The following is a 24,170-nucleotide window of genomic DNA, read 5'->3' as shown; positions in this document are numbered from 1 at the left end:
CGAATCGCCGGTGGGATGTCATAGGAATCGCTTTGGATTTCCGAAGTCACCCGAAGTTTACTCGTGAGGCAACTTCGGAAATTTATGCCATCCTGCTGGCAATTCGTATTCTTGCTGGCAGAAAGGCATTTGGAGAGATTATCGCCCTGAAGTAGGGATGATTTGGCGACTAATCTCCCCGTCTGCCCCTAGCCTTACATTACCCAAAATTGTGTCATGGATACCACAGAAAATAGGCAACAAAACATATTGCATGGAGATTTGGCAAGACATATTACTTCAAAATTTAATTGTCATGAATTGGCTTTTTTTTTCAAATTTCTGGGGAGTAGGGGAGAATAAATATATACTGTTAGTTTTAGATCAAGGCTACAATAAGAAATTATCTGGCCAACCTTGCAAAAGGAGTGTTAATCCTTTAATATACTTTTCACTTCTCTGGCCCTGCCTTTGGTAGTCAAAATGACACAAGACAAGAGAAGCTTCCAAATTGAAGGACATATCCTCCAAATTTCCAATATAGCATTTTTTTTTTGTAGGTAAAGATGCAGAATATAAAACCAGAATATAACAAAAATAAATTATTTCTCAATTTAGAAATCCCTATATAGCTCAACTAGTAACTACCAATTGGTTGTATTGGTTTCCATTCATACAGTCAAGAAGAGACTGTGTTAAAACAGTAGTTATAGTATTTACTAAGTGAACTGAAGATATACAACGACATGAAAATGCACCAGGAAAAAAAATGCAGTAGTTATTTATGCCTTAACTACCCTTACAGCGAATGACTTGATGGTTTTGGGAGTATGTCTCACTCAAGTGTGCCTCAGAAGGGGGGGGGCGTTATATGTCAGAGTGCACCCCTTGCCCTTTAAAGGAGAACCAAACCCTTGCTAATAAAACCCCTACCCTACATAGACCCCCCTCCCTGCTCCCCCCCTAGCCAAGGTGGTACCTTTGGTAAACGCTCCTAAGAAGAAGATGGCGACTGTGAACTCATTCAATGCCCTGAATCTGCACCAAGGGGTAAGTAAAGAGTTAGGGGTATTTACCAAAGGTACCATCTAGGCTGGGGTTGAGCAGAGAGGGGGTCTATGTAGGGTAGGGGTTTTTATTAGCAAGGGTTTGGTTCTCCTTTAAGACTTGCCTAAATGTGCACAGCCTGCTTTAAATTGGGGGTCAGAATTAACCCATAAAACCAAGACGTACAGAGGCCTTTGTTACAAAGATCACTGAACAGCATTCATAACTATTAGTACAGTGAATTTTTAAAAAGGTTGAATAGCAACTTTTTCTTTCTGCAGTATAGGAGGATGTAGAATACACTCAATTCTGCAAACCAGCTATATAACACACAGTTATAATTAAAAAAAAAAAAAAAAACAACAAAACAAGTTTTTTATACAGGAGGCTGATTTTTTTTTATAGGTTTTTAGAAGAGACTTACCTAGATAGAGAGCTGGCACTGAATGATCCAGAGTTACAGAACAAAGAACTAGTGTCAGGTTTGGATGCAGAGTTTAAAATCAAACTCCTGTTAGGTATCTGTGTAACTGTAATTGGCTGCAATGTAGCAGTTAGGCTGGCAAAAGGGTTGTCATCTTTATAATGAGTAGACATCATCAAGACTTCCATTAAAATCTGACCAATTAGATCCTTATAGTTCGAATACACTGAATTAAAAGAAAGCAGAAATGTAACATTACTGTAAACCTGCTTTAAGGAATATATATAAAAAATGTATATATATATATATATATATATATATATATATATATAAATATATATATATATATGTATATATGTATATATATATATGTATGTATATATAAACCATTTCTAATAAAGCTCTGAACTGGAAGGCAAAAATGGTTACAAGGAACCATTTATAAATCTTGTAAATTATATCTTATCTTGTAAATTATATAATATGTATTAATGGGAGATTATCTTCCTGTAATATGCAGTTTTCTGGATAACAAATTTCAGGATAACCGATTCCATACTTTAGATATTAAAAATATACAGTACATTTGCCATCATAGTACTTTTATTCTAGCATCACTGCAAGTTATTTCAACAGCAAAATCTACATGAGATGATGTGTAGTTTCGTGGTGTGAGGTAGAAAGATTATCTATACATAAACCCCCATGTAATAAAACACACAGGACTGTGGTTTAGCACCTGTACAAAGTATCACTACACACAACCGTTGTTTAATAAAAGATACTAAGTTTGCCCAATAGCAGTAACCCATAGCAACTAATAAGATGTTTGCTTTTAAACAGATGACTAGTGAAATCCACGTCCTAACTGGTTGCGAACGTAGTACCTGGCGAACGTAGTACCTTTTATTAAACAACGGTTGTGTGTAGTGATACTTTGTACCGGTGCTAAACCACAGCCCTATCTGTAGAGGCTGAAGTATAAGCCATGAAGCCTAAGTATAAGCAAAAGTTTTAATTTTCTATTTATGTTTAGGGACTTTAGAAACTATGAGGCCCATTTATCAAAGGTCGAATTTCGAATTCATGTGAATTTTTTTAAATTCGAATATACTAAATTTGATTGGGAGGTGATTTAAGAACATTTTTTCATTTCTAATATTCGATCGAATGGTTCAGAATTTGAATCTTATTCGATTCCTATGAAGTGAGTTCTTCTCAAAAAAAAAAAAAAAAAAAAAAAAAAGGCAAATATTCAAATTACAACTGTTTCCAAGGTTGAAGTGTGATAAATCTCACATTCAAATTTGCATTCGAAATACATTTATATTATTATTACGGGTATGGGATCAGTTATCCGGAAACCCGTTATCCAGAAAGCATTGAAATTATGACAGGCAGTCTCCTATAGACTGAATTTTAACAAAAAGAATTCAAATTTTTAAAAATGATTTAATTATTGTTTGAATGATTTTTAGTAGACTATAGGTATGGAGATCCAAATTACAGAAAGATCCCTTATTCAGAAAACCCCAGGTCCAGAGCATTCTGGATAGCAGGTTCCATACCTGTATTATTTTATTATTACGTTTTTATGTATTTTTTAACTATATACCTATTAAACACGTAAAAAAGGAGCAAAGTTATTAGGGGCATTTCTTCAGCAATACACTGTTTAACTAGAGCATTTTAACCACATCAAGGACACTATCTCCAAAAGGCACCTGACTGCTCTACCCCAGAAAGGGCTGGCTTAACAACTGAATGCATACCAAACTGCTGATAGCTTTAGAGGACTCTGTACTATAATATTTGGCTATGCACCAGCATGGCTACCTTGCAGTACACAAGTGTTACAATATCTTCACACTAGAATCAATGCATATAATTTTAACAGCTGAAACATTTGGTAGAGGATCAAGATGCAGAGGAACATTAAGTTTGTAAAGGAAAACTAAACATAACCACAACCAATAAACATTTTATAAAGATGCTGCTCAGTGGGGGGAGGGGGTGTGAACGGTAAGAGTCATTATGGCACCCCAGTTACATAAGTCTTACGTGTGACTGCATAATCATTTGTCTGTGAACTTACCCTTTAAAGACTTGAAAATACCATCACCTGCCACTGCTCCAAGCAGGGGCCAAAATGGCAAGAAAAAAATATGGCTCTTCAATTTATGTTTATTTACATTGAGGTACACTATATTAAACCTTTAAATACCACAGATTGACCTACGTTCTGTGGATAAAAGTACCTAAGAGCCACAGAAAGTAGATTCTACAATCTGCAGTACTTCCGGGTTGGGGAGTGTAGGAGAGGCTTGAAAAGGCAACGAGCAGATCGTATGATCACTCAATTGGGGCCCCAAGGCAGCAGCAGGCACATGAAATATGCGTGTCCTGCTATTGCCTGCACTTCCTGCACTCTCCCAGAGCCAACCACTCAACGGACCTCCAAAGAAGAGGACCCCTCTGGTTCTTTGATCCCTCCTGCCTTATCCACCAGATTACAAGCCTTCTTGTCCCCAGGTTAGTGTCGTGCACACTCACAAACACACAAGCACGTACTTACATACACTCACAAATTTTTGAAGGATTGGGGGGCTTTACACACTCACACTTGTACACAAGCATATACTATAACATGCAATTTGCCACGTGTACACATGAATAAATCTATGCTTTTTGGGCAGCAAACTGTTGAGTCGAACTCTGGCATTCAGTTTTCTCTTGGTAAATAATGCTATGTGAGAGAAAAGATAATAGAAAGTGGAAGCTTTGAGGCGATTTTCAGGCAATTAATTAAAACCGACAATTTTGGGAAAGCATTGCTACTCATTAGTTTGGAGTAGAAAGACATGGTTACCCATGTTATATTCAGCTGAATGTGTACTTTCCAAAAATATATGGTTGGGGGGGGTCAACATATGTTTTTGTGTAAATAAGCAGTAAATGTGATTATTTAGTAGCTGAAATGACTTCAGGGACAAGTTGTATGTGCCAACTTTAATATGGGGTCTCTAAACGCCAGATACTTTGGTAATCCTATGCACAATGGGCATCAAACTGTTCAGTGGACCCCAGGCATTCATATTTAGTATGTTTTTTTTTTGGTACTGTATCTAATGCTATGTGGGAGATACGAACTTGCAAAATGAAAATATTTAGGTGATTTTTCTGAATTTAATTAATTAATTTATAGAAACCACACAGTTCACAAAAGCTTTGATGTTTGGTAATTAGGAGTAGAAAGTCATGGTTACCCATTTTGGATTCAAGAGAATGTGTGCTTTTCAAAAAAAATAGAATGTTTCCTGAGGCAAACCTACTGTTCCAGGATTTATTGGCCTCGGAATCCAAAATATGCCTAATCTACTGTAGTGCTTTGAAATTCGGTAATTTACTGCTTGGAGTTTTTGATCCATAGAAGTCAGAAATCTTCATAAAACTGTACATACTGTATATGATATTGGCACGTTCAAGACACTTGAGGCTTTCCAAATCAGTTGAATTTTAGTGCATAAAATAAAATATTTTCCCTTATATTGTGAAAATGGCAATTTTTCATATTTTTTTTGGATTTAGAACTCTAAATCCTGTTCCAGAAGGGAAAATACACAAAAACTCATATTTAGAAAGCTCAGGTTGTCCCCCCAAAAAATGTATAGTTTTCCTAGGTAAACTACAGATCCCCCCCACCCACTCAAGAGAAAATGCCCCTAAAAAGTTCTGTACAATTGAAATATGAAATTCTGATGGCACTTAAAAAGTAAATGTGGGGGGATATATATTCCCGCAGAGAAATGGGAAATTCATATTTAAAACATTTTGCCTGTAAAATGTAATAAAGTGCTGTAACTTGCTAACTTTAGTTAACACATGGAGTTTGAAGTTAAAAAAAAATATTTACCCAGTTTCCAATATATACTGGGTATATAATTTTAGGGTTAACTAACTTGGGATTTTCTGCTGCACAAAATGTAGACACTGTTTTATTTGCAAAAAAAAAAAAAAAAATTGCATACACAATGCACATTAGGGTTTTTTAGAAACTACATTAATATGTGATCAATGTACCCAAACGTTCCCTAGTTTTTCAATTTTAGTATTTTGTCTTTGTACTGAAAAGCATGAGAAATGTAGTGCTGTAAATAGGATGGGTTCAAAGTAGTGCAGGACCGTGCGAACGAAAAAGTAGTGCAGGACCTGTACGAACGAAAAAGTAGTGCAGGACCGTGCGAACGAAAAAGTAGTGCAGGACCTGTAGAACGAAAAAGACGCCTGGTGCACAAGGGTAGAGGCTCGGCCACCTCACGACAGGGTACAACTCAACAAAATCCGATGGCACACAGGACTAAAGGAATTCTTCCAAATTTTATTTGACAAAGGGGATTTTATTCCCCGAAACGTTGCATTTGCATTCCGCTTTGAAATAAAATTTGGAAGAATTCCTTCAGTCCTGTGTGCCATCGGATTTTGTTGAGTTGTAAATAGGATGGGGCAGATTTATCAAAGGTTGAAGTGAATTTTCGAATTAAAAAATGGAATGGAATCGAATGGAAAATACTTTGAATATTCGACCATTCAAAAATCAAAGTATTGTCTCTTTAAAAAACTTTGACTTCAAAACTTCGCCACCTTAAACCTGCCGAATTGCTATGTTAGCCTATGGGGACCTCCTAGAACCTATAGCCAACATTTAGCTAAGTTTTTAGAAGTCAGTTTTTTGTTTTTTTTTTGAAAATCGTTTGATCGACCATCGATTAAATCGTTCCAATCGTTCAATTCGAACGATTTCTATGAACGATTGTAATTTGATCGCAAACAGCTAGATTTAAACAAAAAAAAAAAACTTTGTGACTATCGAATTTTTCAATTCGATGGTCGAATTTCAAAGTTTTAGCACTTCGAAATTCGACCCTTGATAAATCTGCCTCGATGTGTTGGGAGTTTGGAAATAAAAGCTTAATTTGACAATAACATAATTTTGATTTTAGTAGGATGCCTATTTAAGATATATGTTGTGGGAACATATTTTGAAGTTCTGTGTAATTTTTTCTTAAAAATTTTAGCATGCTTAATTCCTTTGTAAATTTGCTTTAATATTGCAAGGGTGGTTTGGTTCTAAGTTAGAAGTCACATATTTGGTGTTGCCCTGCGCTCAGAGCATGTTTACAATCTATGTTACCAAAGTATAATTGCAAATTAATCTAGGTATATTTCTTTCTGCATTTCTGCAAAGAAAACGTATTATTAACCTTTCCTTTGGGAAGCGATCCTTATGCCATCCCGCCGGTGATTCACATTCTTGCTGGCGGGAAGGGATTTCAGGGGGAGATTAGTCGCCTGCAGGAGATTTTTTGCTGGGCAACTAATCTCCCCTTCTGCCACCACCCTAAAGGCACACAAGGAAACTTTAGACAATTCATGAGGAAAATTCGGGCGAATCGCCGGTGATTTAGATTCTAGCCAACGGGAAGGCATTGCAGGGAGATTAGTCGCCCGAAGAAGAGGCGATTTGTCACTGGGTGACTAATCTCCCCGAATCTCCACGTGTGTCTCTACCCTAAAGCTACTCCATGTTTGATCCTTGCAATATACATAATTAGATTACATGTATAAAATGTCCTCCATTTAGCCCTTTGTTTGACTTTTGTTAGCTGATGTATTTGTGTACTAGTAATCTATTTATCTACCTGACAAGAACCAAACATGGAGTAGCTTCAGTTCCCCTGCCTAGATTTTTTGTTATTAAAACAATAAGGGTATGTTAAGTCCAAGCCAAATTCATTACATATAGCATTCAACTGAGAAGACAGTGAGAAAAAGACAACCCCCCCCCGCCCCCCAAAATAGGATTTATTATGTTCATTTGTTGAAAATTGACTGGCATTGAAAGATCAAAATCTAAGGCTCTTCACATGTTTATAAGTGGATTCCCAGCATGTCATGTTAAACTGATGGTTTAAGATGGCAGTTGTAGTTTAGATCACTGCTGTAATGGATTTGAACTTAAAGGAATAGTTTAATGTGAAAATAAAAACTGAGTAAATAGATAGGCTGTGCAAAATAAAAAAATGTTTCTAATATAGTTAGTAAGCCAAAAATGTAATGTATAAAGACTGGAGTGACTGGATGTCTAACATAATGGCTAGAACCCTACTTCCTGCTTTTCAGCTCTATAACTCTGAGTTAGTCAGTGACTTGAAGGGGGGCCACATGGTACATTTCTGTTCAGGGAGTTTGTAATTGATCCTCAGCATTCAGCTCAGATTCAAAAGCAACATATATGACCCATGTGGCCCCCCTTAAGTCTCTGATGGGGTAACCAGTCAGTGTAAACCAAGAGAGCTGAAAAGCAGGAAGTAGAGTTCTGGATATTATGTTAGACATTCAGTAACTCCAGCCTTTATACATTACATTTTTGGCTAACTAAATATATTAGAAACACTTTTTATTTTGCACAGCCTATCTATTTACCCAGTTTTTAATTTTTACACTGAACAATTCCTTTAAGTTTATTTTTTATTACAATGTTTATGCACATATAAACACAAGATGATGGGAAATACTGCACGCATTTCACAATATCCAATATAAAATTGGTGGTTTACAATAAAGATTGGTTTATTTACGATAAGACTAAAAGTCATCAGCTGAGATTTTCTTAGCAATAGAGACACACACACATTTAAACATAAGTGCTGTTGGGATTATGCAGAGATGTTGTTAGTGTAGTGTAAATGCCTAGCAGATTAGCAATGTATCATCTAAATCTCTTATGATATGAAAAAATATGTTTTGCACTTAGAAAATCATTGTACAGGTATGGGACCGGTTATCCAGAATGCTCGGGACCTGGGGTTTTCCGGATAACAGATCTCTCAGTAATTTGGGTCTTCAATGCCTTAAGTCTACTAGAAATGAATTTAAACATTAAATAAACCCAATAGGCTGGTTTTGCTTCCAATAGGGATTAATAATATCTTAGTTGGGATCAAGTACAAGCTACTGTTTTACTATTACAGAGAAAAAGGAAATCATTTTTAAAAATTTGGATTATTTGGGAGGCAGCCATTCCGTAATTCGGAGCTTTCTGGATATCTGGTTTCCAGATAAGCGATCCTATACCTGTACACACGTTTTGTATGTGTGCGATTAGCTTATCTCATTCTCTACAATATACACAGTAAAAGGCTTCATAGATGGATGCCTACCTATATACATGCTACATTATTATAAACAAGTGTCTATACAAAAATGTACCTTTTTTTGGATTCTGACTGAATTGAGATGAAAGAGAATGCAGGAAGATTACATCTCTATCTCTATCCTTCCAGGAAACTCTGAAGATCTTACAGACCAGCTGCAAAGTTTGTTCCTCCGACACCTCAGACACCTCCACTCCTAAAGAGGGCTCCTAGCAATTGTGAGAGACGAAAAGGTAGAAGGTTAATCTGATATAAATCGGTTTACAGGAAACAAACCCTCGGAAACTAAATTGTTGTGACCTTGGGAGGAAAATAAATAACAATAGAAAGGATCAAAAAGAGCGGGTGAAAAAAACATTTGAGTAAAGTAGAGGACAACCTTCAGTATACAATTCAGAAACTATTTCCATTTCACTAACAGCTTCAGTGCTGAACATGCAGCTACCGTATATACTCGTGTATAAGCCGACCCGTGTATAAGCCGAGGTACCTAATTTACCTAAGAAAACTGGAAAAATGTATTGACTCGTGTATAAGCCTAGGGGCCCCATGTCAGATTTCAAAATGTGAATGTGACCCGGCCGCAACAATTGGGGGACACTGGGCAGGTACCTGTTACTGTCTGTGACTGACTGTGTCGCCGCCCGGATTTCATGTTTGCTTCCCTCTGCCACCCCCATTTCATGTTTGCTTCCCTCTGCCACTTCCCCCCCCTGCCCTCCCCATCTGTCGCTCTCCCCACCCCGTCGCTCCGGAGCTCCTGGACCTGCTCCGGGCGGCGACACAGGCAGTCCTGCTGGGGCCGCGGAAAGGTATGACCCGCGTATAAGCCGAGTTTGAGTTTTTCAGCACATTTTGGGTGCTGAAAAACTCGGCTTATACGCGAGTATATACGGTATGTTAAGTTTGCGCTATCCAGCTGGGCCCCCGAATCAAAATTTGACCAGGCTCCTGACACAGTTCTCACTGTAGTTCCCTGATGGCTGCCTTTTTGTACTCTCAAGCACATGCAATATTGTTTTCTGGGGTAGCTGTAAAATAAATAAGCAGTAACCAACACTTTTCACTGATCCCAGCGCATGTAGACAATGGATTCACTCATTTTATTACATTTTTAAATAATATTTAATGTGGTTATCACCCACACAACAGATTCTGTCATGACCTCTATGCCTTTGTCTGGCCATTGCCTTTTAGGGTAAGGCCACACGAGGAGATTCGGGGAGAAGTTGCCTCACTGAGGCAACTTTGGGCGACTATTGAAAACGCATCGCCGCGTGTGCATTAGCACAGGCGACTTTGCGTTGCAGCCTATGGGGAAAAACGCTGAAGCAGTTCGGGGAGATAGTCGTGCAAAAGACGAGGCGATTAGTCGCCAGGCGACAAAATCTCCCCGAATCTCCTCATGTGGACTAGCCCTTACAGTGAATATCTGTTGAGTTTTTGAAATATTATCCACTGTGCCACAAAAGCCAGAGTGACAAAATGATATAAAAATAAAGTAATCTGTAATCAAATTTCCAGTCTGCAGCCAGAGGCAGAATAAGAGAACCACCTGCCTCCTAAAGAGAAACTATACCCCTGTACATTGCACATTCACTGGGGGGGGGTGCTTAGTATTTTTGGTTTTGGTTAAACTAGCTAGCGAGTATTTAGTGTGCAATAAATATATTAAATAATCACAATTTACTAAAATTAGGTTAATCATAGGCAAGGTGGCTAATTGCTACTGAAAAAGTATTAATTTCAATAAACACTTTTGATGACTAACCTTATCTGGAAGGCTTCTTTTCTCCCTACGGTCATTTTCATCAACCTCCATGTTCTCAATTCCTGAGTCCACATCCACCTGGGACATGCTGCAAAGCAACCATTTATTCAATAGGTCAATCATTTCTTTCAATCTTATAATTTCATACAATTGGCGATTATGGCTCAAAATGAAAAGTCTTGAATCTCTTCGCAAAAATCCAGCGAGTGCTGGAGCAGACACAAGGCTTCCGGACGCCAACAGAGAAGAGGATTTCAGGAGGTTGATTTTAGCCCCATCTGGCCCTAGCCTAAAATCATTTTTATCAAGCAGTTTAATCAATGCGAAGATCAGTCTAAAATTCTTGTATAAAAAGCCATGCAAAAAAATTGCAATTTTGTGTTATTTCTTCCTATACAGGGAAAAGACTGGAACTGAAAGTACAGTAACACAGAACCAGGCTATGATTTTAAATAGCAAATGCAGTGCCAATGACAATGCATTGGAACCGCCATTTTAAAGATATACCTTAAAAAGGTCAAATAACTGTCCCCTCCCAATATGGGATTTATAAGTAAAGTACAGAATCTGGAGTTTTATTATGGATCTTTCCATGACTTAATGCTACAAAAAACACAAACATTAAAACATAAAAAAAAAGATTTGCTTTATTAAGATTGCTTTCTGTTAGAAGACCCGGTCATTCACATGAACTTGTCATGATGTTTTATCTTGGTATGTCTGCCAACAGATTCAGCAGCAAGTATTTGGTGGCTGGGCTTAGTGATGTTTAAAGTGGACCTGTCACCCAGAAACAAAAATCTGTATAATAAAAGTCCTTTTCAAATTAAACATGAAATCCAATTTCTATTTTTTATTAAAGCATTCATAGCTGTTGTAAGCTCATTTAAACATCTCAGCTGTCAATCAAATATAGTCTTCCACTCCTCTATGCCCTGGGCATAGAGGCGTGACAGATAATTACTCTAACTTTCCATTCAGCACTTCCTAGAAATCGCTGCTCTCCCCACATTCCTCCATTCTCTTCTCTGTTTAATTGTGTAGCCAGGGCATGGGGATGGACATCAGGTGCCCCATTCTGGTACACAAACAAGATTCTGAGATGATACAAGGCTTGTCGTAATAACAGTGTCCACAAAATGGCCCTGCCTGCTTGCTGTAATTATGAATTCCCAGACTGAAGGAAACAAGATTCAAATAATTTTTATAGTGTAATTAAAGTTCATTTTTCTTGACTGATGTGATAAAATAGGATTATGAATAATTTTTTGGGTGACTGGTCCCCTTTAAGCAATTTCTGAATTTAACATGGGCCGCAATCTTTAAGCCGCCACCCTATGCATGGGCCCTGGTAGATACAGCCCTACCTAACCTGAAGTGTACACCAGCTAAGTATTTCTCTAAAATTGTGCCTAGCGTTAAAATGGCATAGTTATTTCCCTTCCCAAATCACTGCCTACCACCTTTTAAAGCCATTTAATCTTTGTGAAAAACAACAGTGGCAATAGTCTGGGACACTGGACTGTTGGTGTGATCTGTAGTCTTTGTGTCATATTCAAACAAAAACTCCAGTGGTTACTATCAAACTAAAATGTGCAAAAACAGAAAGGTAAACAAGGAAGAAATGAAAGCAAACTATAGGGAAGCAAATAAAGTCAATAGGCAATACTCCTTTTGGAGGAGGAGGGGAGTGCCGGGGGTTAAAATTTTGCAACTTGATAAATTTAATGCATCAGGTATTGCCTACAGACAAATATGTGCTGTATGTACTTGCTAATTCAAAACATTATATATAAACCACTGAAAACTCCACAGGTACAAAATTTAGTTTGCAAGCACTACATGAAACTTACATACAATAATATGTGGCATTATCAGTTTATTTATGGAACTGGGCTTACCTTTTTTCACCTGCTGCACTGTCAATGTCCATGCTTTGTGACCGAGAGAGAGATTGTGACTGAGTTTCAAGGCTATTTGATGGCGAACTGCTTAATGAACTGACTCCTTCGCTGCTGTGACTTCGATGGGCAACCCCTACATGAAAAAGCATATCTTCCATTTTTGCGCACATATATATATATACATACATACATATATATATATATATATATAATGCAAATACATTGTGTGGATCATGGGTTCCCAATTTTACTGCCAACAATATGTGCTATCTTACTCCACTGCCAACACGGACAGATCCAGAAAGACAACATGGAGACTGTGAGGTATGTCCAGTATTTACACTGATAATTTTGATCTTCCAAGCATAGAATTTCTAGTTGTGTATATTTGTGCTGCAGATTGATTAAATTCTGTAATCTTGCAACTATTATCCCACTGTTATCACTATTTTCTAAAAGTTACTGCAACCTGCAGGTCACAGCAGAACCATGAGAAGGGCAGCAGTTACAATGCAGCTATTTCTTTCATTCAGGCTATTTGTGCTGTTGGGAGATATTCTGATTTGCATTCTGCACTCATTTTGTGCCCACTGGGGCAACTACTTACCCAATGATAGCAGTATTACTGTATTGACTATACCAAATTAGGAAAATATGAACAGCTGCAAGTGGATTTTTGTGCTATCATCTCCACTTTGGAAAGGATTTCCGAGTTTTACAAAAGGCTGAACCCACCAGTTTGTGGTGAGGTGTGTCATTCACGCATTGCCAGGCAGCTCATCTTCATTCAGAAAGTGTTTAAAGAGACACTGACATCAGAAAATAACCTATTTTTATTATCTATCATAACATTGTCTTTGAATGCTATTTATAAGTTTGCCACAAAATTACTTGCCTGATGCTTTTACATTATATTTCTTACTACCCTGTTTCTCTATGAGGGTGCTGCAATATTTGTGCAGCAGTAGTGCGTTAGCATAAGAAACTCCTACAGGTTAAGAAGGGGCAGTCAGGTTGGCAAAAGAGTCAGGTTTAGGAACTTCAAGTGACAATTACTTACAAAAGCAGAACTGTCTGCGAAACACTATGACTATCAACATGACCTATAGGTAACTTTTGATGTAGATTAATATTTTCAAAAGAAAATTTTTAGTGATAGTATAACTTTAAGTCCGGTGTGCAAGGCAGTACCGGGCAGGGGGTAGCATGAAATCAGCGGTTTGTGCTTAAAGGGTTGAATACTTTCCACTGTTTTGAGTGTATTGATATAACCATGGCTGTCTACAGAACACCAAACTTGCAGTCCTGCAGCAGCAATGAATAGTGAGAGGGTGAGGACATTTAAATATATTTTAATCAACTGTTGCCCTGCAGTAGTGCTCGGTCATCACATACACAACTTCATTATTGCCTTTTGGTTAGCATGAGGAATCAAAGGGATGCTCTTACTAAGATATATAAAAACTGCTGGGTAACTTATGCTCTACAATGCTGCTACATTGGACAGACATGCCCAATATTGAGATTTAATAAATAGAGATGAATATGCTGAATAGAGATGAACTCTGCTGAATTGATATATAATTAGTGGTTCTACTCGTACCTTTATGTGAAAACTACAGTGCAGATAGCTACTGTAATACCATTATACTGTTAGTATTCCAATACACCACATATTTTCTTAGGTATGTTCAGTGCAAGCTTCACTCATTCAAGTAAAAAGAAAAGGTTGCCTTTTTAATCAGCAAGAAAACAAAAGGTTTTTAATGGTAATAGTCTATTATATTGCTGATGCAGAGTTAGATGCCTTTTGAAGTCAGTTTAAAATTTTAGTTTTTGCCTTCCTCTGGATAAGTTGCAACTAGGGTTTACTTGGATAAACTGGATGGTGGACAATTCTTTTAAAGGGCCAGTAACATCAAAAAAATTTTTTTTAAAAATTCATTAGTATAGAATGAAATAAAAAAACCAAGACATATTAAACTTTAAAATACCAAAGCCTTTATTAAGAAATAACTTACAGAAACTCCGCTTCCTGTCCTCTACAGAAAAGGCGACAGGGCTATCAATCGTGCGGCGCTCGATTTCTTCTCCCATATTCTACTGACAGCATGTGAAATGTGATGTCGGCGCTGCTTGAGTAACAAGCGCTCGGGTACAACAGCAGCTGGAAACCTCTCCCAGGAGCTGCGGCATACTTATTGACAGGGCTGGAAACTGGGAGCAGCATGGAGTTCAGGGACTCACTGGTTCCATACAGATACCTCTGTTCGATTTGAGTTCTCTGGAGCGCTCTCCGTGCACAGCCGTATAGTCAGCTGCTCTGGTACCAGCACGCGCAGTAAGTTTGCCCCTACGTAGTGCTTGGCATCCGACCCACAGCTGGCACGTAGGACTGCCACTTGTGCCTCTTGCCTTGTTGTGTGCAGGGGCTGACCTGCAGATATTGGTGCCTGGCGCTAGGAGATTGGCAAACCTATATGCGTATTAAATGAGGCAGCTTGTGCCCAATCCTTCCCAGCAGCAGAATGGTCTGTGTACTCTGATCTCAGACGCTGTGTGCAAGTCCTGCAATAATAAAGCTGCCAGCAGCCCCACACTGATACACTCCTGCACCGGGAACCCAGCTGTCGGATTCCCCGGGAATAAACCTACAGTGAGGCGTGGAGGAACATTGTACAAGGTGAATGTGTTTGAGTGTATCATACGGCGTGTGAGATCAGAGTACAGATTGCACACAGACCGTTCTGCTGCTGGGAAGAATCGGGCACAAGCTTCCTCATCTAATACTCATATAGGTTTGTCACTCTCTTAGCGCCAGGCACTAATATCTGCAGGTCAGCCCCTGCACACAAAAAGGGAAGAGGCAGAAGTGGCAGTCCTACATGCCAGCTGTGAGTCAAATGCCAAGTACTACTGAATTGCACACTTTAACGAACTTACTGCCATGCCGGTACCACAGCAGCTCCTGGGCAACCTGCTGACTATACAGCTGTCGGTGCGTGGAGAGCGATCCGGAGAACTCAATTGGAACAAAGGGATCTGTACAGAACCAGTGAGTCCCTGAACTCCATGCTGCCCATTATGCTCCCAGTTTTCAGCCCGGTCAATAAGTATGCCGCAGCTCCCGTGAGAGGTTTTCACCTGCTGTTGCACTCGAGCACTTGTTACTCCAGCAGCACCGACATCACCTTCCACACACTGTCAGTAGAATATGGGAGAAGAATTCAAGCCCCGCACAATGGATCGTCGTCGCCCTGTTGCTTCTGTAGAGGACAGGAAGCAGAGTTTCTGTAAATTATTTCTTAATAAAGGCTTTGCTATTTTAAAGTTTAATTTGTCTTGGTGATTTTATTTTGTTCTATACTCGAACATTATTTTTTTTTAACAGATTTTCTTTATTGCAGTTTTTAACATACATTTATATAGAAAATTAGAAAGATAAAGTATCAAAGAGATAGAGCTTCGGAATAGTCAGAGGAAGAAAGAGAAAGTGAGGAGGGGATGGGTCTCCTTTAGGTGTCTCAAAGTATTGTTGACGCGGGTATGTGTAATTGGGCAGCCTGGAGCGGACAAAGATGTATTAGTCAGTGTCTGTCCTTATAGATCGATAGGTCACGTCACTTCACAATATATATGCATATTCCCATATTGCCTTTTGCTGAGAAAAGGTGGATGTCTTTTAAATATTCTGGCTCACCCCCAACCAGGCATTCAATATTTTCCCAAATTTCCCTGGGCAGCCTTCAGCCATATAGGTTAACTTTTGACTGGGAAGAATGCGGTTGATTAGTTTTTTCCAGAAGTTTAAAGTCGGAGGTGCCGTCGCCTTCCAAGTCATTAGGATGGCTTTTTTGGCAAAATTAAGTAGTTGCAAAATGCATATCCGTTCGCTGGTGTTCAAAGATAGACCTTCAGTTATTCCCAATAAGCAAAGTTTGGGGGAACATACATTGGGGAGTCCAAGCTTATCCTCTGCAAAATGCATTATTTCTACCCAAAATCTCTGGATTTCAGGGCAGTCCCAGAATACGTGTCTGTAAGTTTAAAATTTTTTTGATGTTACTGGTCCTTTAACCTAACTACATTCTGTTTTTAGGATCTTTAATTTTGTTTTAAACCAATTGTAAAAATGAAGTAATAATAGACACTGTAATAGGTTCCGGATCAAATAGTGGACTGGTAGCTGGAAAGGAGACTGTCTGAGCTGCAGATTGGGATTAGTACGAAGTGTGACTAGAATAAGAAAAGGAGAAAAATAATATCTCGTAACCAACTATATGCTGGAAGCCATCAAAGACTTCTAGAACCTTATGCCATAAACACTAAGTGCTGGACATATTTCATTTTTATACACTAAACTATCTGTAAAAGCAGGAATGCTAATCTATTGTTGAAGCAAGTGTGCTAAAGCGGTTTATTATGTTTGTAATAAAAGCCAGCCAAGCTGAAATGAACCTCTGAAGGTGGCTTTAGACTTAAAGGGATCCTGTCATCGGAAAACATGTTTTTTTCAAAACGCATCAGTTAATAGTGCTACTCCAGCAGAATTCTGTACTGAAATCCATTTCTCAAAAGAGCAAACAGATTTTTTTATATTCAATTTTGAAATCTGACATGGGGCTAGACATTTTGTCAATTCCCCAGCTGCCCCTGGTCATGTGACTTGTGCCTGCACTTTAGGAGAGAAATGCTTTCTGGCAGGCTGCTGTTTTTCCTTCTCAATGTAACTGAATGTGTCTCAGTGGGACATGGGTTTTTACTATTGAGTGTTGTTCTTAGATCTACCAGGCAGCTGTTATCTTGTGTTAGGGAGCTGTTATCTGGTTACCTTCCCATTGTTCTTTTGTTTGGCTGCTGGGGGAGGGGGGGAAGGGAGGGGGTGATATCACTCCAATTTGCAGTACAGCAGTAAAGAGTGATTGAAGTTTATCAGAGCACAAGTACTTGGGGCAGCTTGGAAATTGACAATATGTCTAGCCCCATGTCAGTTTTAAAAACTGAATATAAAAAAAATCCGTTTACGTTTTTGAGAAATGGATTTCAGCGCAAAATTCTGCTGGAGCAGCACTATTAACAGATTCATTTTGAAAAAAAAATTTTTCCCCATGACAGTATCCCTTTAAGTTTGTTTGCTAAAACTGTGCCAAGGCCCAGCTAATCTGAACCATACAAACTCTAATTAGCATGTTTTTTAAGGCTTCTTTTTAACACTGGTATCCAAACTGACTTTACACATATTTGTACACTGATGCATTCACATCCAACATTACTGACAGACTGAATTTACATCTGTAATGTAAACTAGCCCTTAAAGTGCACCTGTCACCCAGATACAAAAATCTGTACAATAAAAGTCCTTTTCAAATTAAACATGAAATCCAATTTCTGTTTTTTATTATAGCATTCATAGCTGTTGTAAGCTCATTTAAAAATCTCAGCTGTCAATCAAATATTGTCTGCCCCTCCTCTATGCCATGGGCATAGAGGAGGGGCAGACAATTACTTTCACTTTCCATTCAGCACTTACTAGATGTCACTGCTCTCCACACATTCCCCCGTTCTCTTTACCATTTAAATGTGTAGCCAGGGCATGGGGATGGACATCGGGTCCCCCATTCTGCTGCACAAACAACAGTCTGAGATGATACAAGGCTTGCTTTAATAACAGTGTCCACAAAATGGCTGCTGCCTGCTTGCTATAATTATGAGTTCCCAGACTGATGGAAGCAAGATTCAAATAATTTATACTGTGTAATTAAAGTTTATTTTCCTTGACTAATGTGATAAAATATTATTTGGAATAATTTTTTTGGGTGACAGGTCCCCTTTAAGGCCCTTGAAAAGGTTTGTGCTTTTTGTTTTGTTTTTTAGGCAAAAAGCACCATCAAAATGCTGGCAATAGCTCCCATTCTGTGCAATGTGAAAATCTCAACAATGACATTTCTCAAGCAATCACAAACATGCATGAATGCACAGGATTTATTCTTAATATATTCAGATGTACACCCCTCCACCCCAGAATGTAATTAGTTCTAAGTATAAAAAAAAAACCTGATAAGCATTGTTTTTTTGGGAGCTGAGCATAAGTATTCACTACATCATACCTGTTGCTCCTGTAGGTGAGGTAGCTGGGGTTATGCCCTGTACATTTAGGCCAAGCTGATGGGACACACTTGCCACTGATGCTCCTGCTGGTGGTCCTGGAGGATTCTCTCTTTGTGGAGAAGTAAGAGGAGTTGTGGGCTGTGAAGAAGGCGCACCAGCAAGTCGAGCAAGGCGCCTTCGTCTAATCTGTAAATATATATTAAAAAAATATATTGGTTCTGCTTTTTAACAAGTAAAATTCATTTCAAGGGGATGGTTGCTATTAAATTAACTCTTAGTTTGACTTTAAACAGTAATATTCTGAAACATCAGATCAGACATTTTAATATTTGTCTCCGACTCTCCAACTTCCAGCATATATTTCTTGCCAGATTCAGAAATCCCCTTTTGTTTTATGAACTACATTTACCACAAGATAGTGTGCCCCGTGTGTCATAAATTACTTAATTTGTGCTTGGAGGAGAGATGCGTGCTGGGAAAGGTGAGAAAAAAGACATGGAGGAAAAGATTATTTACTTAAATGAGTAGGTTAAATATTACAACAAATAAGGTACTAGTACCACATTTCTACCAAACCATAAAGGCACACATGCCATCTCAAGGCCCCTAATTATACAACTCCTGCTGTAACCTACTGGGTGACAAAATGCTTGTCGGCCAGAGTTTTTAAAATTACGATCTGTGCATAAATTGCTCTGTCAGTGACAGATCATACATTTTAAGACCTACAGCTCTACTAGCATAAATGGCAATACCAATATTATGTAATTCCTTTTATTTCTGTGGTTTTATTCCGTGTTTAGCAAATTTATGTATTTTCTTTTCAGCTGAGCCCATGAAACATAAAATACAGAGATTACTTAAAGGAAAACTATACCCCCCAAACAATGTAGGTCTCTATAAAAAGATATTGCACAAAACAGCTGATATGTAAAACCCTACTTCATGTAAATAAACCATTTTAATAATAATATACTTTTCTAATAGTATGTGCCATAGAGTAATCATAAATAGAAAATTATCATTTTAAAAAATAAGGGCCGTCCAGTAGGATCGTACGATTCACTGTGCACACAAAAACACCAAACAAACTATACTTGTTAGGTCACATGAGCCAATTAACAGACAGAGTTCTGTCTTCTGTTTCAATACGTCTTCCTGTTACAGTTAGAGTTGTAGTATTTCTGGTCAGGTGATCTCTGAGGCAGCACACAGACTGTCACAAAATGGTGGTTCAAGGCAAGAGATGTAAAAGGACAATATTTACTTAAATATATAGACCAGGTTGGTAAGGTTCTTTAATATGCCACTTAATAACTGTTGCTTAAGTGTTCATTTTGGGGGTATAGTTTTCCTTTAAAATGGAACTTGGACAACTGTGAATTACTCTGCAATATTTTCTATTGCTTTAATCGTCTCTTAGATTTTAGTGAATACCTGTCTTGTTTCTGACACCATTTTTATTTCGATGGCATCGATAAAGTAATCCTATGAATACTGGGGATCAAATTGTTCATAAAACCTTGCCATTCTTACCTCGGATGTTATTTTTGCATATAAAGATATGTGGGAGGTAAGATGCCTTACAGTGTAAGTTTTAAGGTGTTCAGATATTTTATATCCACTAAAGTTTTGCAGTTTTGGTAGTAGAAAGACATATAGCAAATATATATATGCCAAGAAATATGTATGCACATTTTGGGAGTCTAGCGCACATCGTTGTATAATATAAAATTGACATTGGGCAGCAAGCTGAAAAATTACAGGCATTCATATTTAGTGCCCAATGAGATAGGAGATATGATGCTGTAAATTGCAAACTTTGGGACAGTTTTCAGAAACTTTTTTTAGCAAACCTTGGCAATTTAGTAGTTTGGAGAAGACAGGTTTCCAGTTTTGAATTTTGAATATAATCGTTGATACTGATGTGTTACATGGATATGTGTGTGTGTGTGTGTGTATGTATATATATATATATATATATATTTATATAGATATTGATCTAATAAAATAAAATAAGTTTTATCTTGACAAATCTCAGTGTGCTTCAGCTTTCTATATGGAGATATATATATATATATATATATATATATATATATATATATATATATATATATATATATATATATATATATATATAAATAAAATTGTCTGTGGTGTCCGCACTCCTTAGCTTGTGAGCTCGAGGTGCACGATCAATAAATCATAGATAAAGGTTGGAAGGATCAGCACACTCCATTTTGCGATGAACAAAGTGTTTTTTATTAAACACACATAACTCCAACGTTTCGGTTCCGCCTGGGAACCTTTATCCTTGATAAAGGTTCCCAGGCGGAACCGAAACGTTGGAGTTATGTGTGTTTAATAAAAAACACTTTGTTCATCGCAAAATGGAGTGTGCTGATCCTTCCAACCTTTATCTATATATCTATATCTATATCTATATCTATATCTATATCTATATCTATATATATTAGGGATGCACCAAATCCAGTATTTTGGATTCGGCCGAACCCCTGAATCCTTCGCAAAAGATTTGCCCGAATACCGAGCCAAATCCGGATTTGCATATGCTAATTACGGGTAGGAAGGGGAATCCCAAACCGAATCCTGGATATATATATATATATATATATATATATATATATATATATATATATATATATATATATATATATGTATGTATATGTATGTATATATATGTATATGTATGTATATATATGTATATATATGTATATATATGTATATATATGTATATATATGTATATATATGTATATATATGTATATATATATACATATATATACATATATATACATACATATATATACATACATATACATACATATATATATATATATATATATATATATATATATATATATATATATATATATATATATATATATATATTCTATTGTTTCTACCTGTATATCTGACGATTCAGCTCTACACATGTGTATTGAAATGAACAATCTTTTCCAGTAAAAGTCTATGGTGAATTTTAAGGTACGAAGATCCAAATTACAGAAAGATCCATTATCTGGAAACTCCCAGGTCCTGAGTATTCTGGATAACAAGTGCCATACCTGTACTGCTTAAAAACAAACATCTTTTTGGTTGCTATGGCAACTACACTTGGGTAAGCTTAGTAACTTTTATTACACATGTGGGCCAAAGATTTGAGGCAGAGATGTAAAACCAGGTCCGAAGTCATCCATAGACATCAACAATTGTCGTGCCCATGACCCCCCCCCCCAGAATCCCATTGCGTTTTATTGGGTCAGGTGCAAATTACTGACAGTAGAAATGTTACTGCAAGTGACCAAAGGGGCTTAAGTCAGGGATCCTCCTGACATATACAGGTGACTTGCATGTCTGGATTTTTCAGGGTTTCAGGTCTTAATCCCCCCAACCCCACCAGGACTGGAGGTTTTACCTATAGTTATTAAACTTAAATATTAACCCCATATACGGTAAAACTATTTTACAATTTTCGTAAAGGCAAATAAGTCTCCTAAATTATGGTCATGTCTGACGTTATTGTTATTCCTAAACTTGGGGAAGACCCTATATCTACAGACCTATATTTTTGCTACATGCACACCTAAAGATTTATAGCATCTTCAAATGGCTCAAGGGACCTCTGCCACGGACTCCTACATGACCTTGACAGGTTTTAGATGGTGTATTTTAGGATTTAAGCTATTTCCAGGGTTGATGAATAATAAACACACAGCTTTTTTCAATATAGTACATTATATTTTAACACACACACACTATATTGTGGGTCGGTCTGTACGCTCAGATAACTGAAAGCAGCACAGTCATATTCGGTGAATCAGAAGAAAAGAAGATGGGGAACTCCTGGGACATCTTTGGAGGCACATATCTTCCCTGCTAAAGAGCTATGGTTGCCTTGAGCTGGTAAAGAAGCCCAGAACATAATGTGCACCATATCTATACATAAACATCAGGGATCTTTGCACAATTTGTCAACTTACGTGCTGGGCCAATCTAGGCCGATCCAATTATTTGGCCACCAGATCAAAAATCAGATGGATAAGGGCCTTTGCATGCCCGTCAGGGGAGGAGCACATTAAAGGGGTTGCTCACCTTCAAACAACTAGTGGTTTTCAGGTATATCACCAAAAATAACGACTTTTTCTAATTACTTTTTATTTTCTATGTGTCGCTGTTTTCTAATATTGAAGTGTAATTTTTCACCTTCTAAAGCAGCTCTGGGAGGGAGGGTCGCCGACCCTGTAAACTTTTCTAAATTGAAACATTTAGATGATACATTTCTTATCTTTGTCCATGCTGAGCAGAATCCCTGGGTTTCATTAAAGGCAGCTGTTAGAATTGATACAATAGTTGCTAATACGCCAGAGATGCTGCTGAGAAATGTATCAACTAATTGTATCAACTAAATATTGCAAAATTGTAACAGTTAAGAGTGCACCTGAAACACTGATCTGCCAGACTCAAAAACCAGAGACAGACATTCAAATTTAAGCTTAGATTTTGGAAAAACTGTAAAAGAATAATAAATAATGGAAAGTAATTGAAAAAAGTCTTTATTTCTGGGGAACAATCTGAAAACAGCTGAACTGAAGGTGAACAACCCCTTTAACATTAATCAGGTGCCATATGTATCTAGGGAGGCAGTCAGCTAGGGACCATACACAAGCAGATAAGAAGATGTCTCTTTCTGGAGGGGACTAATCGGCGGCTTCAATCTGCCCATGTATAGCAACTGTATGTTTGATGTGCACACCTTTTTGTTGTTCAGCACTGAAGATTATGTTGGTACTCCTAAACTGGGCTCAGATACATTTTAAAACCCACTCTAAGCAGGTGTATTACATTCATATTAATAAATGAAATAATAATTTACTGTGCAAATGTGTGTCCTATATCAATTTGAACCCCTGAAGCAAACAAAACAGGTACCAGTAAATTGTACCAAGTGCATTATATTTACACACACAGAGAACCCTAAAAAACAACTGTAAATCTTCAAGGTCCATAAACGATGAACCACGTTAAAAAGTTACTATGTAGTGCCAATACAAATCTCAACATTTTGGAAAGGTCTGGGATTCATCAATGTAAAATGGTAAGTAAGGGTAAGTAATTCATAGTACAAAACATTACATTTGTATGTATGTCAGCATTGGCTCACTAGTGCATCAGGTGCTGGGGTTATCATGAAAGGTGATAAAAAGGACACTGTCACATATGTTTTATGTTTCATTTAACATTTCCAGTTATCCTTAATTTCGTTTTTTGTTTGTTTTGTTGTATTGGATTCGGGGTATTGTTACTGAGAACCTGAACAAGCAACAATCGGATTAAAGCAGTATTGTTACTGTAAACCTTTCTCAAAGCAGTGAAAGAGCTAGAAACATGGACTGCATATACATATATGCATGAAATGTTTCTACCACATTCTTTTGTCACAACGAGATCCTGTAACAATAAATAGCTTTTAAAAGCATTAACAACCTCTGGCTTTAAACATCATACACACAACCCACACTATTAACTACACTACCATTACTGAAGTGAGGATAGTTTTTGGTTCAATCAAATTTAAAGCAGCAATAGACCAGAACTAAAACGAATTAAACTTAACGTGGCAGTATACACCAAAAAAAAAAAAAAACAACCTTTGGTAAAAATTAGCACAATTAATAGGGCTGGTTTTGTAAATGTTTGCTG

General features: G+C 37.5%; 1 protein-coding gene across 2 annotated transcripts in view; it reads right to left on the bottom strand.

Annotated features, from left to right (window-relative positions):
• Positions 1 to 24,170, bottom strand: part of ube4b.L (ubiquitination factor E4B L homeolog) — a 73,317-nt gene that overhangs the window by 46,567 nt on the left and 2,580 nt on the right. For both annotated transcript variants that reach the window (XM_041569135.1, XM_018225629.2), the window contains exons 2-6: positions 18,447 to 18,633; positions 12,337 to 12,472; positions 10,436 to 10,523; positions 8,720 to 8,873; positions 1,451 to 1,676 (exon numbers count right to left, since the gene is read on the bottom strand). In XM_041569135.1, the coding sequence (XP_041425069.1) occupies positions 1,451 to 1,676; positions 8,720 to 8,873; positions 10,436 to 10,523; positions 12,337 to 12,472; positions 18,447 to 18,633 (791 nt within the window). The remainder of the gene's footprint in view (positions 1 to 1,450; positions 1,677 to 8,719; positions 8,874 to 10,435; positions 10,524 to 12,336; positions 12,473 to 18,446; positions 18,634 to 24,170) is intronic.

The sequence above is a fragment of the Xenopus laevis genome, chromosome 7L, assembly GCF_017654675.1.
Source record: "Xenopus laevis strain J_2021 chromosome 7L, Xenopus_laevis_v10.1, whole genome shotgun sequence".
NCBI classification, from domain to species: domain Eukaryota; kingdom Metazoa; phylum Chordata; class Amphibia; order Anura; family Pipidae; genus Xenopus; species Xenopus laevis.
This window is presented reverse-complemented; position numbering and strand designations above follow the sequence as displayed.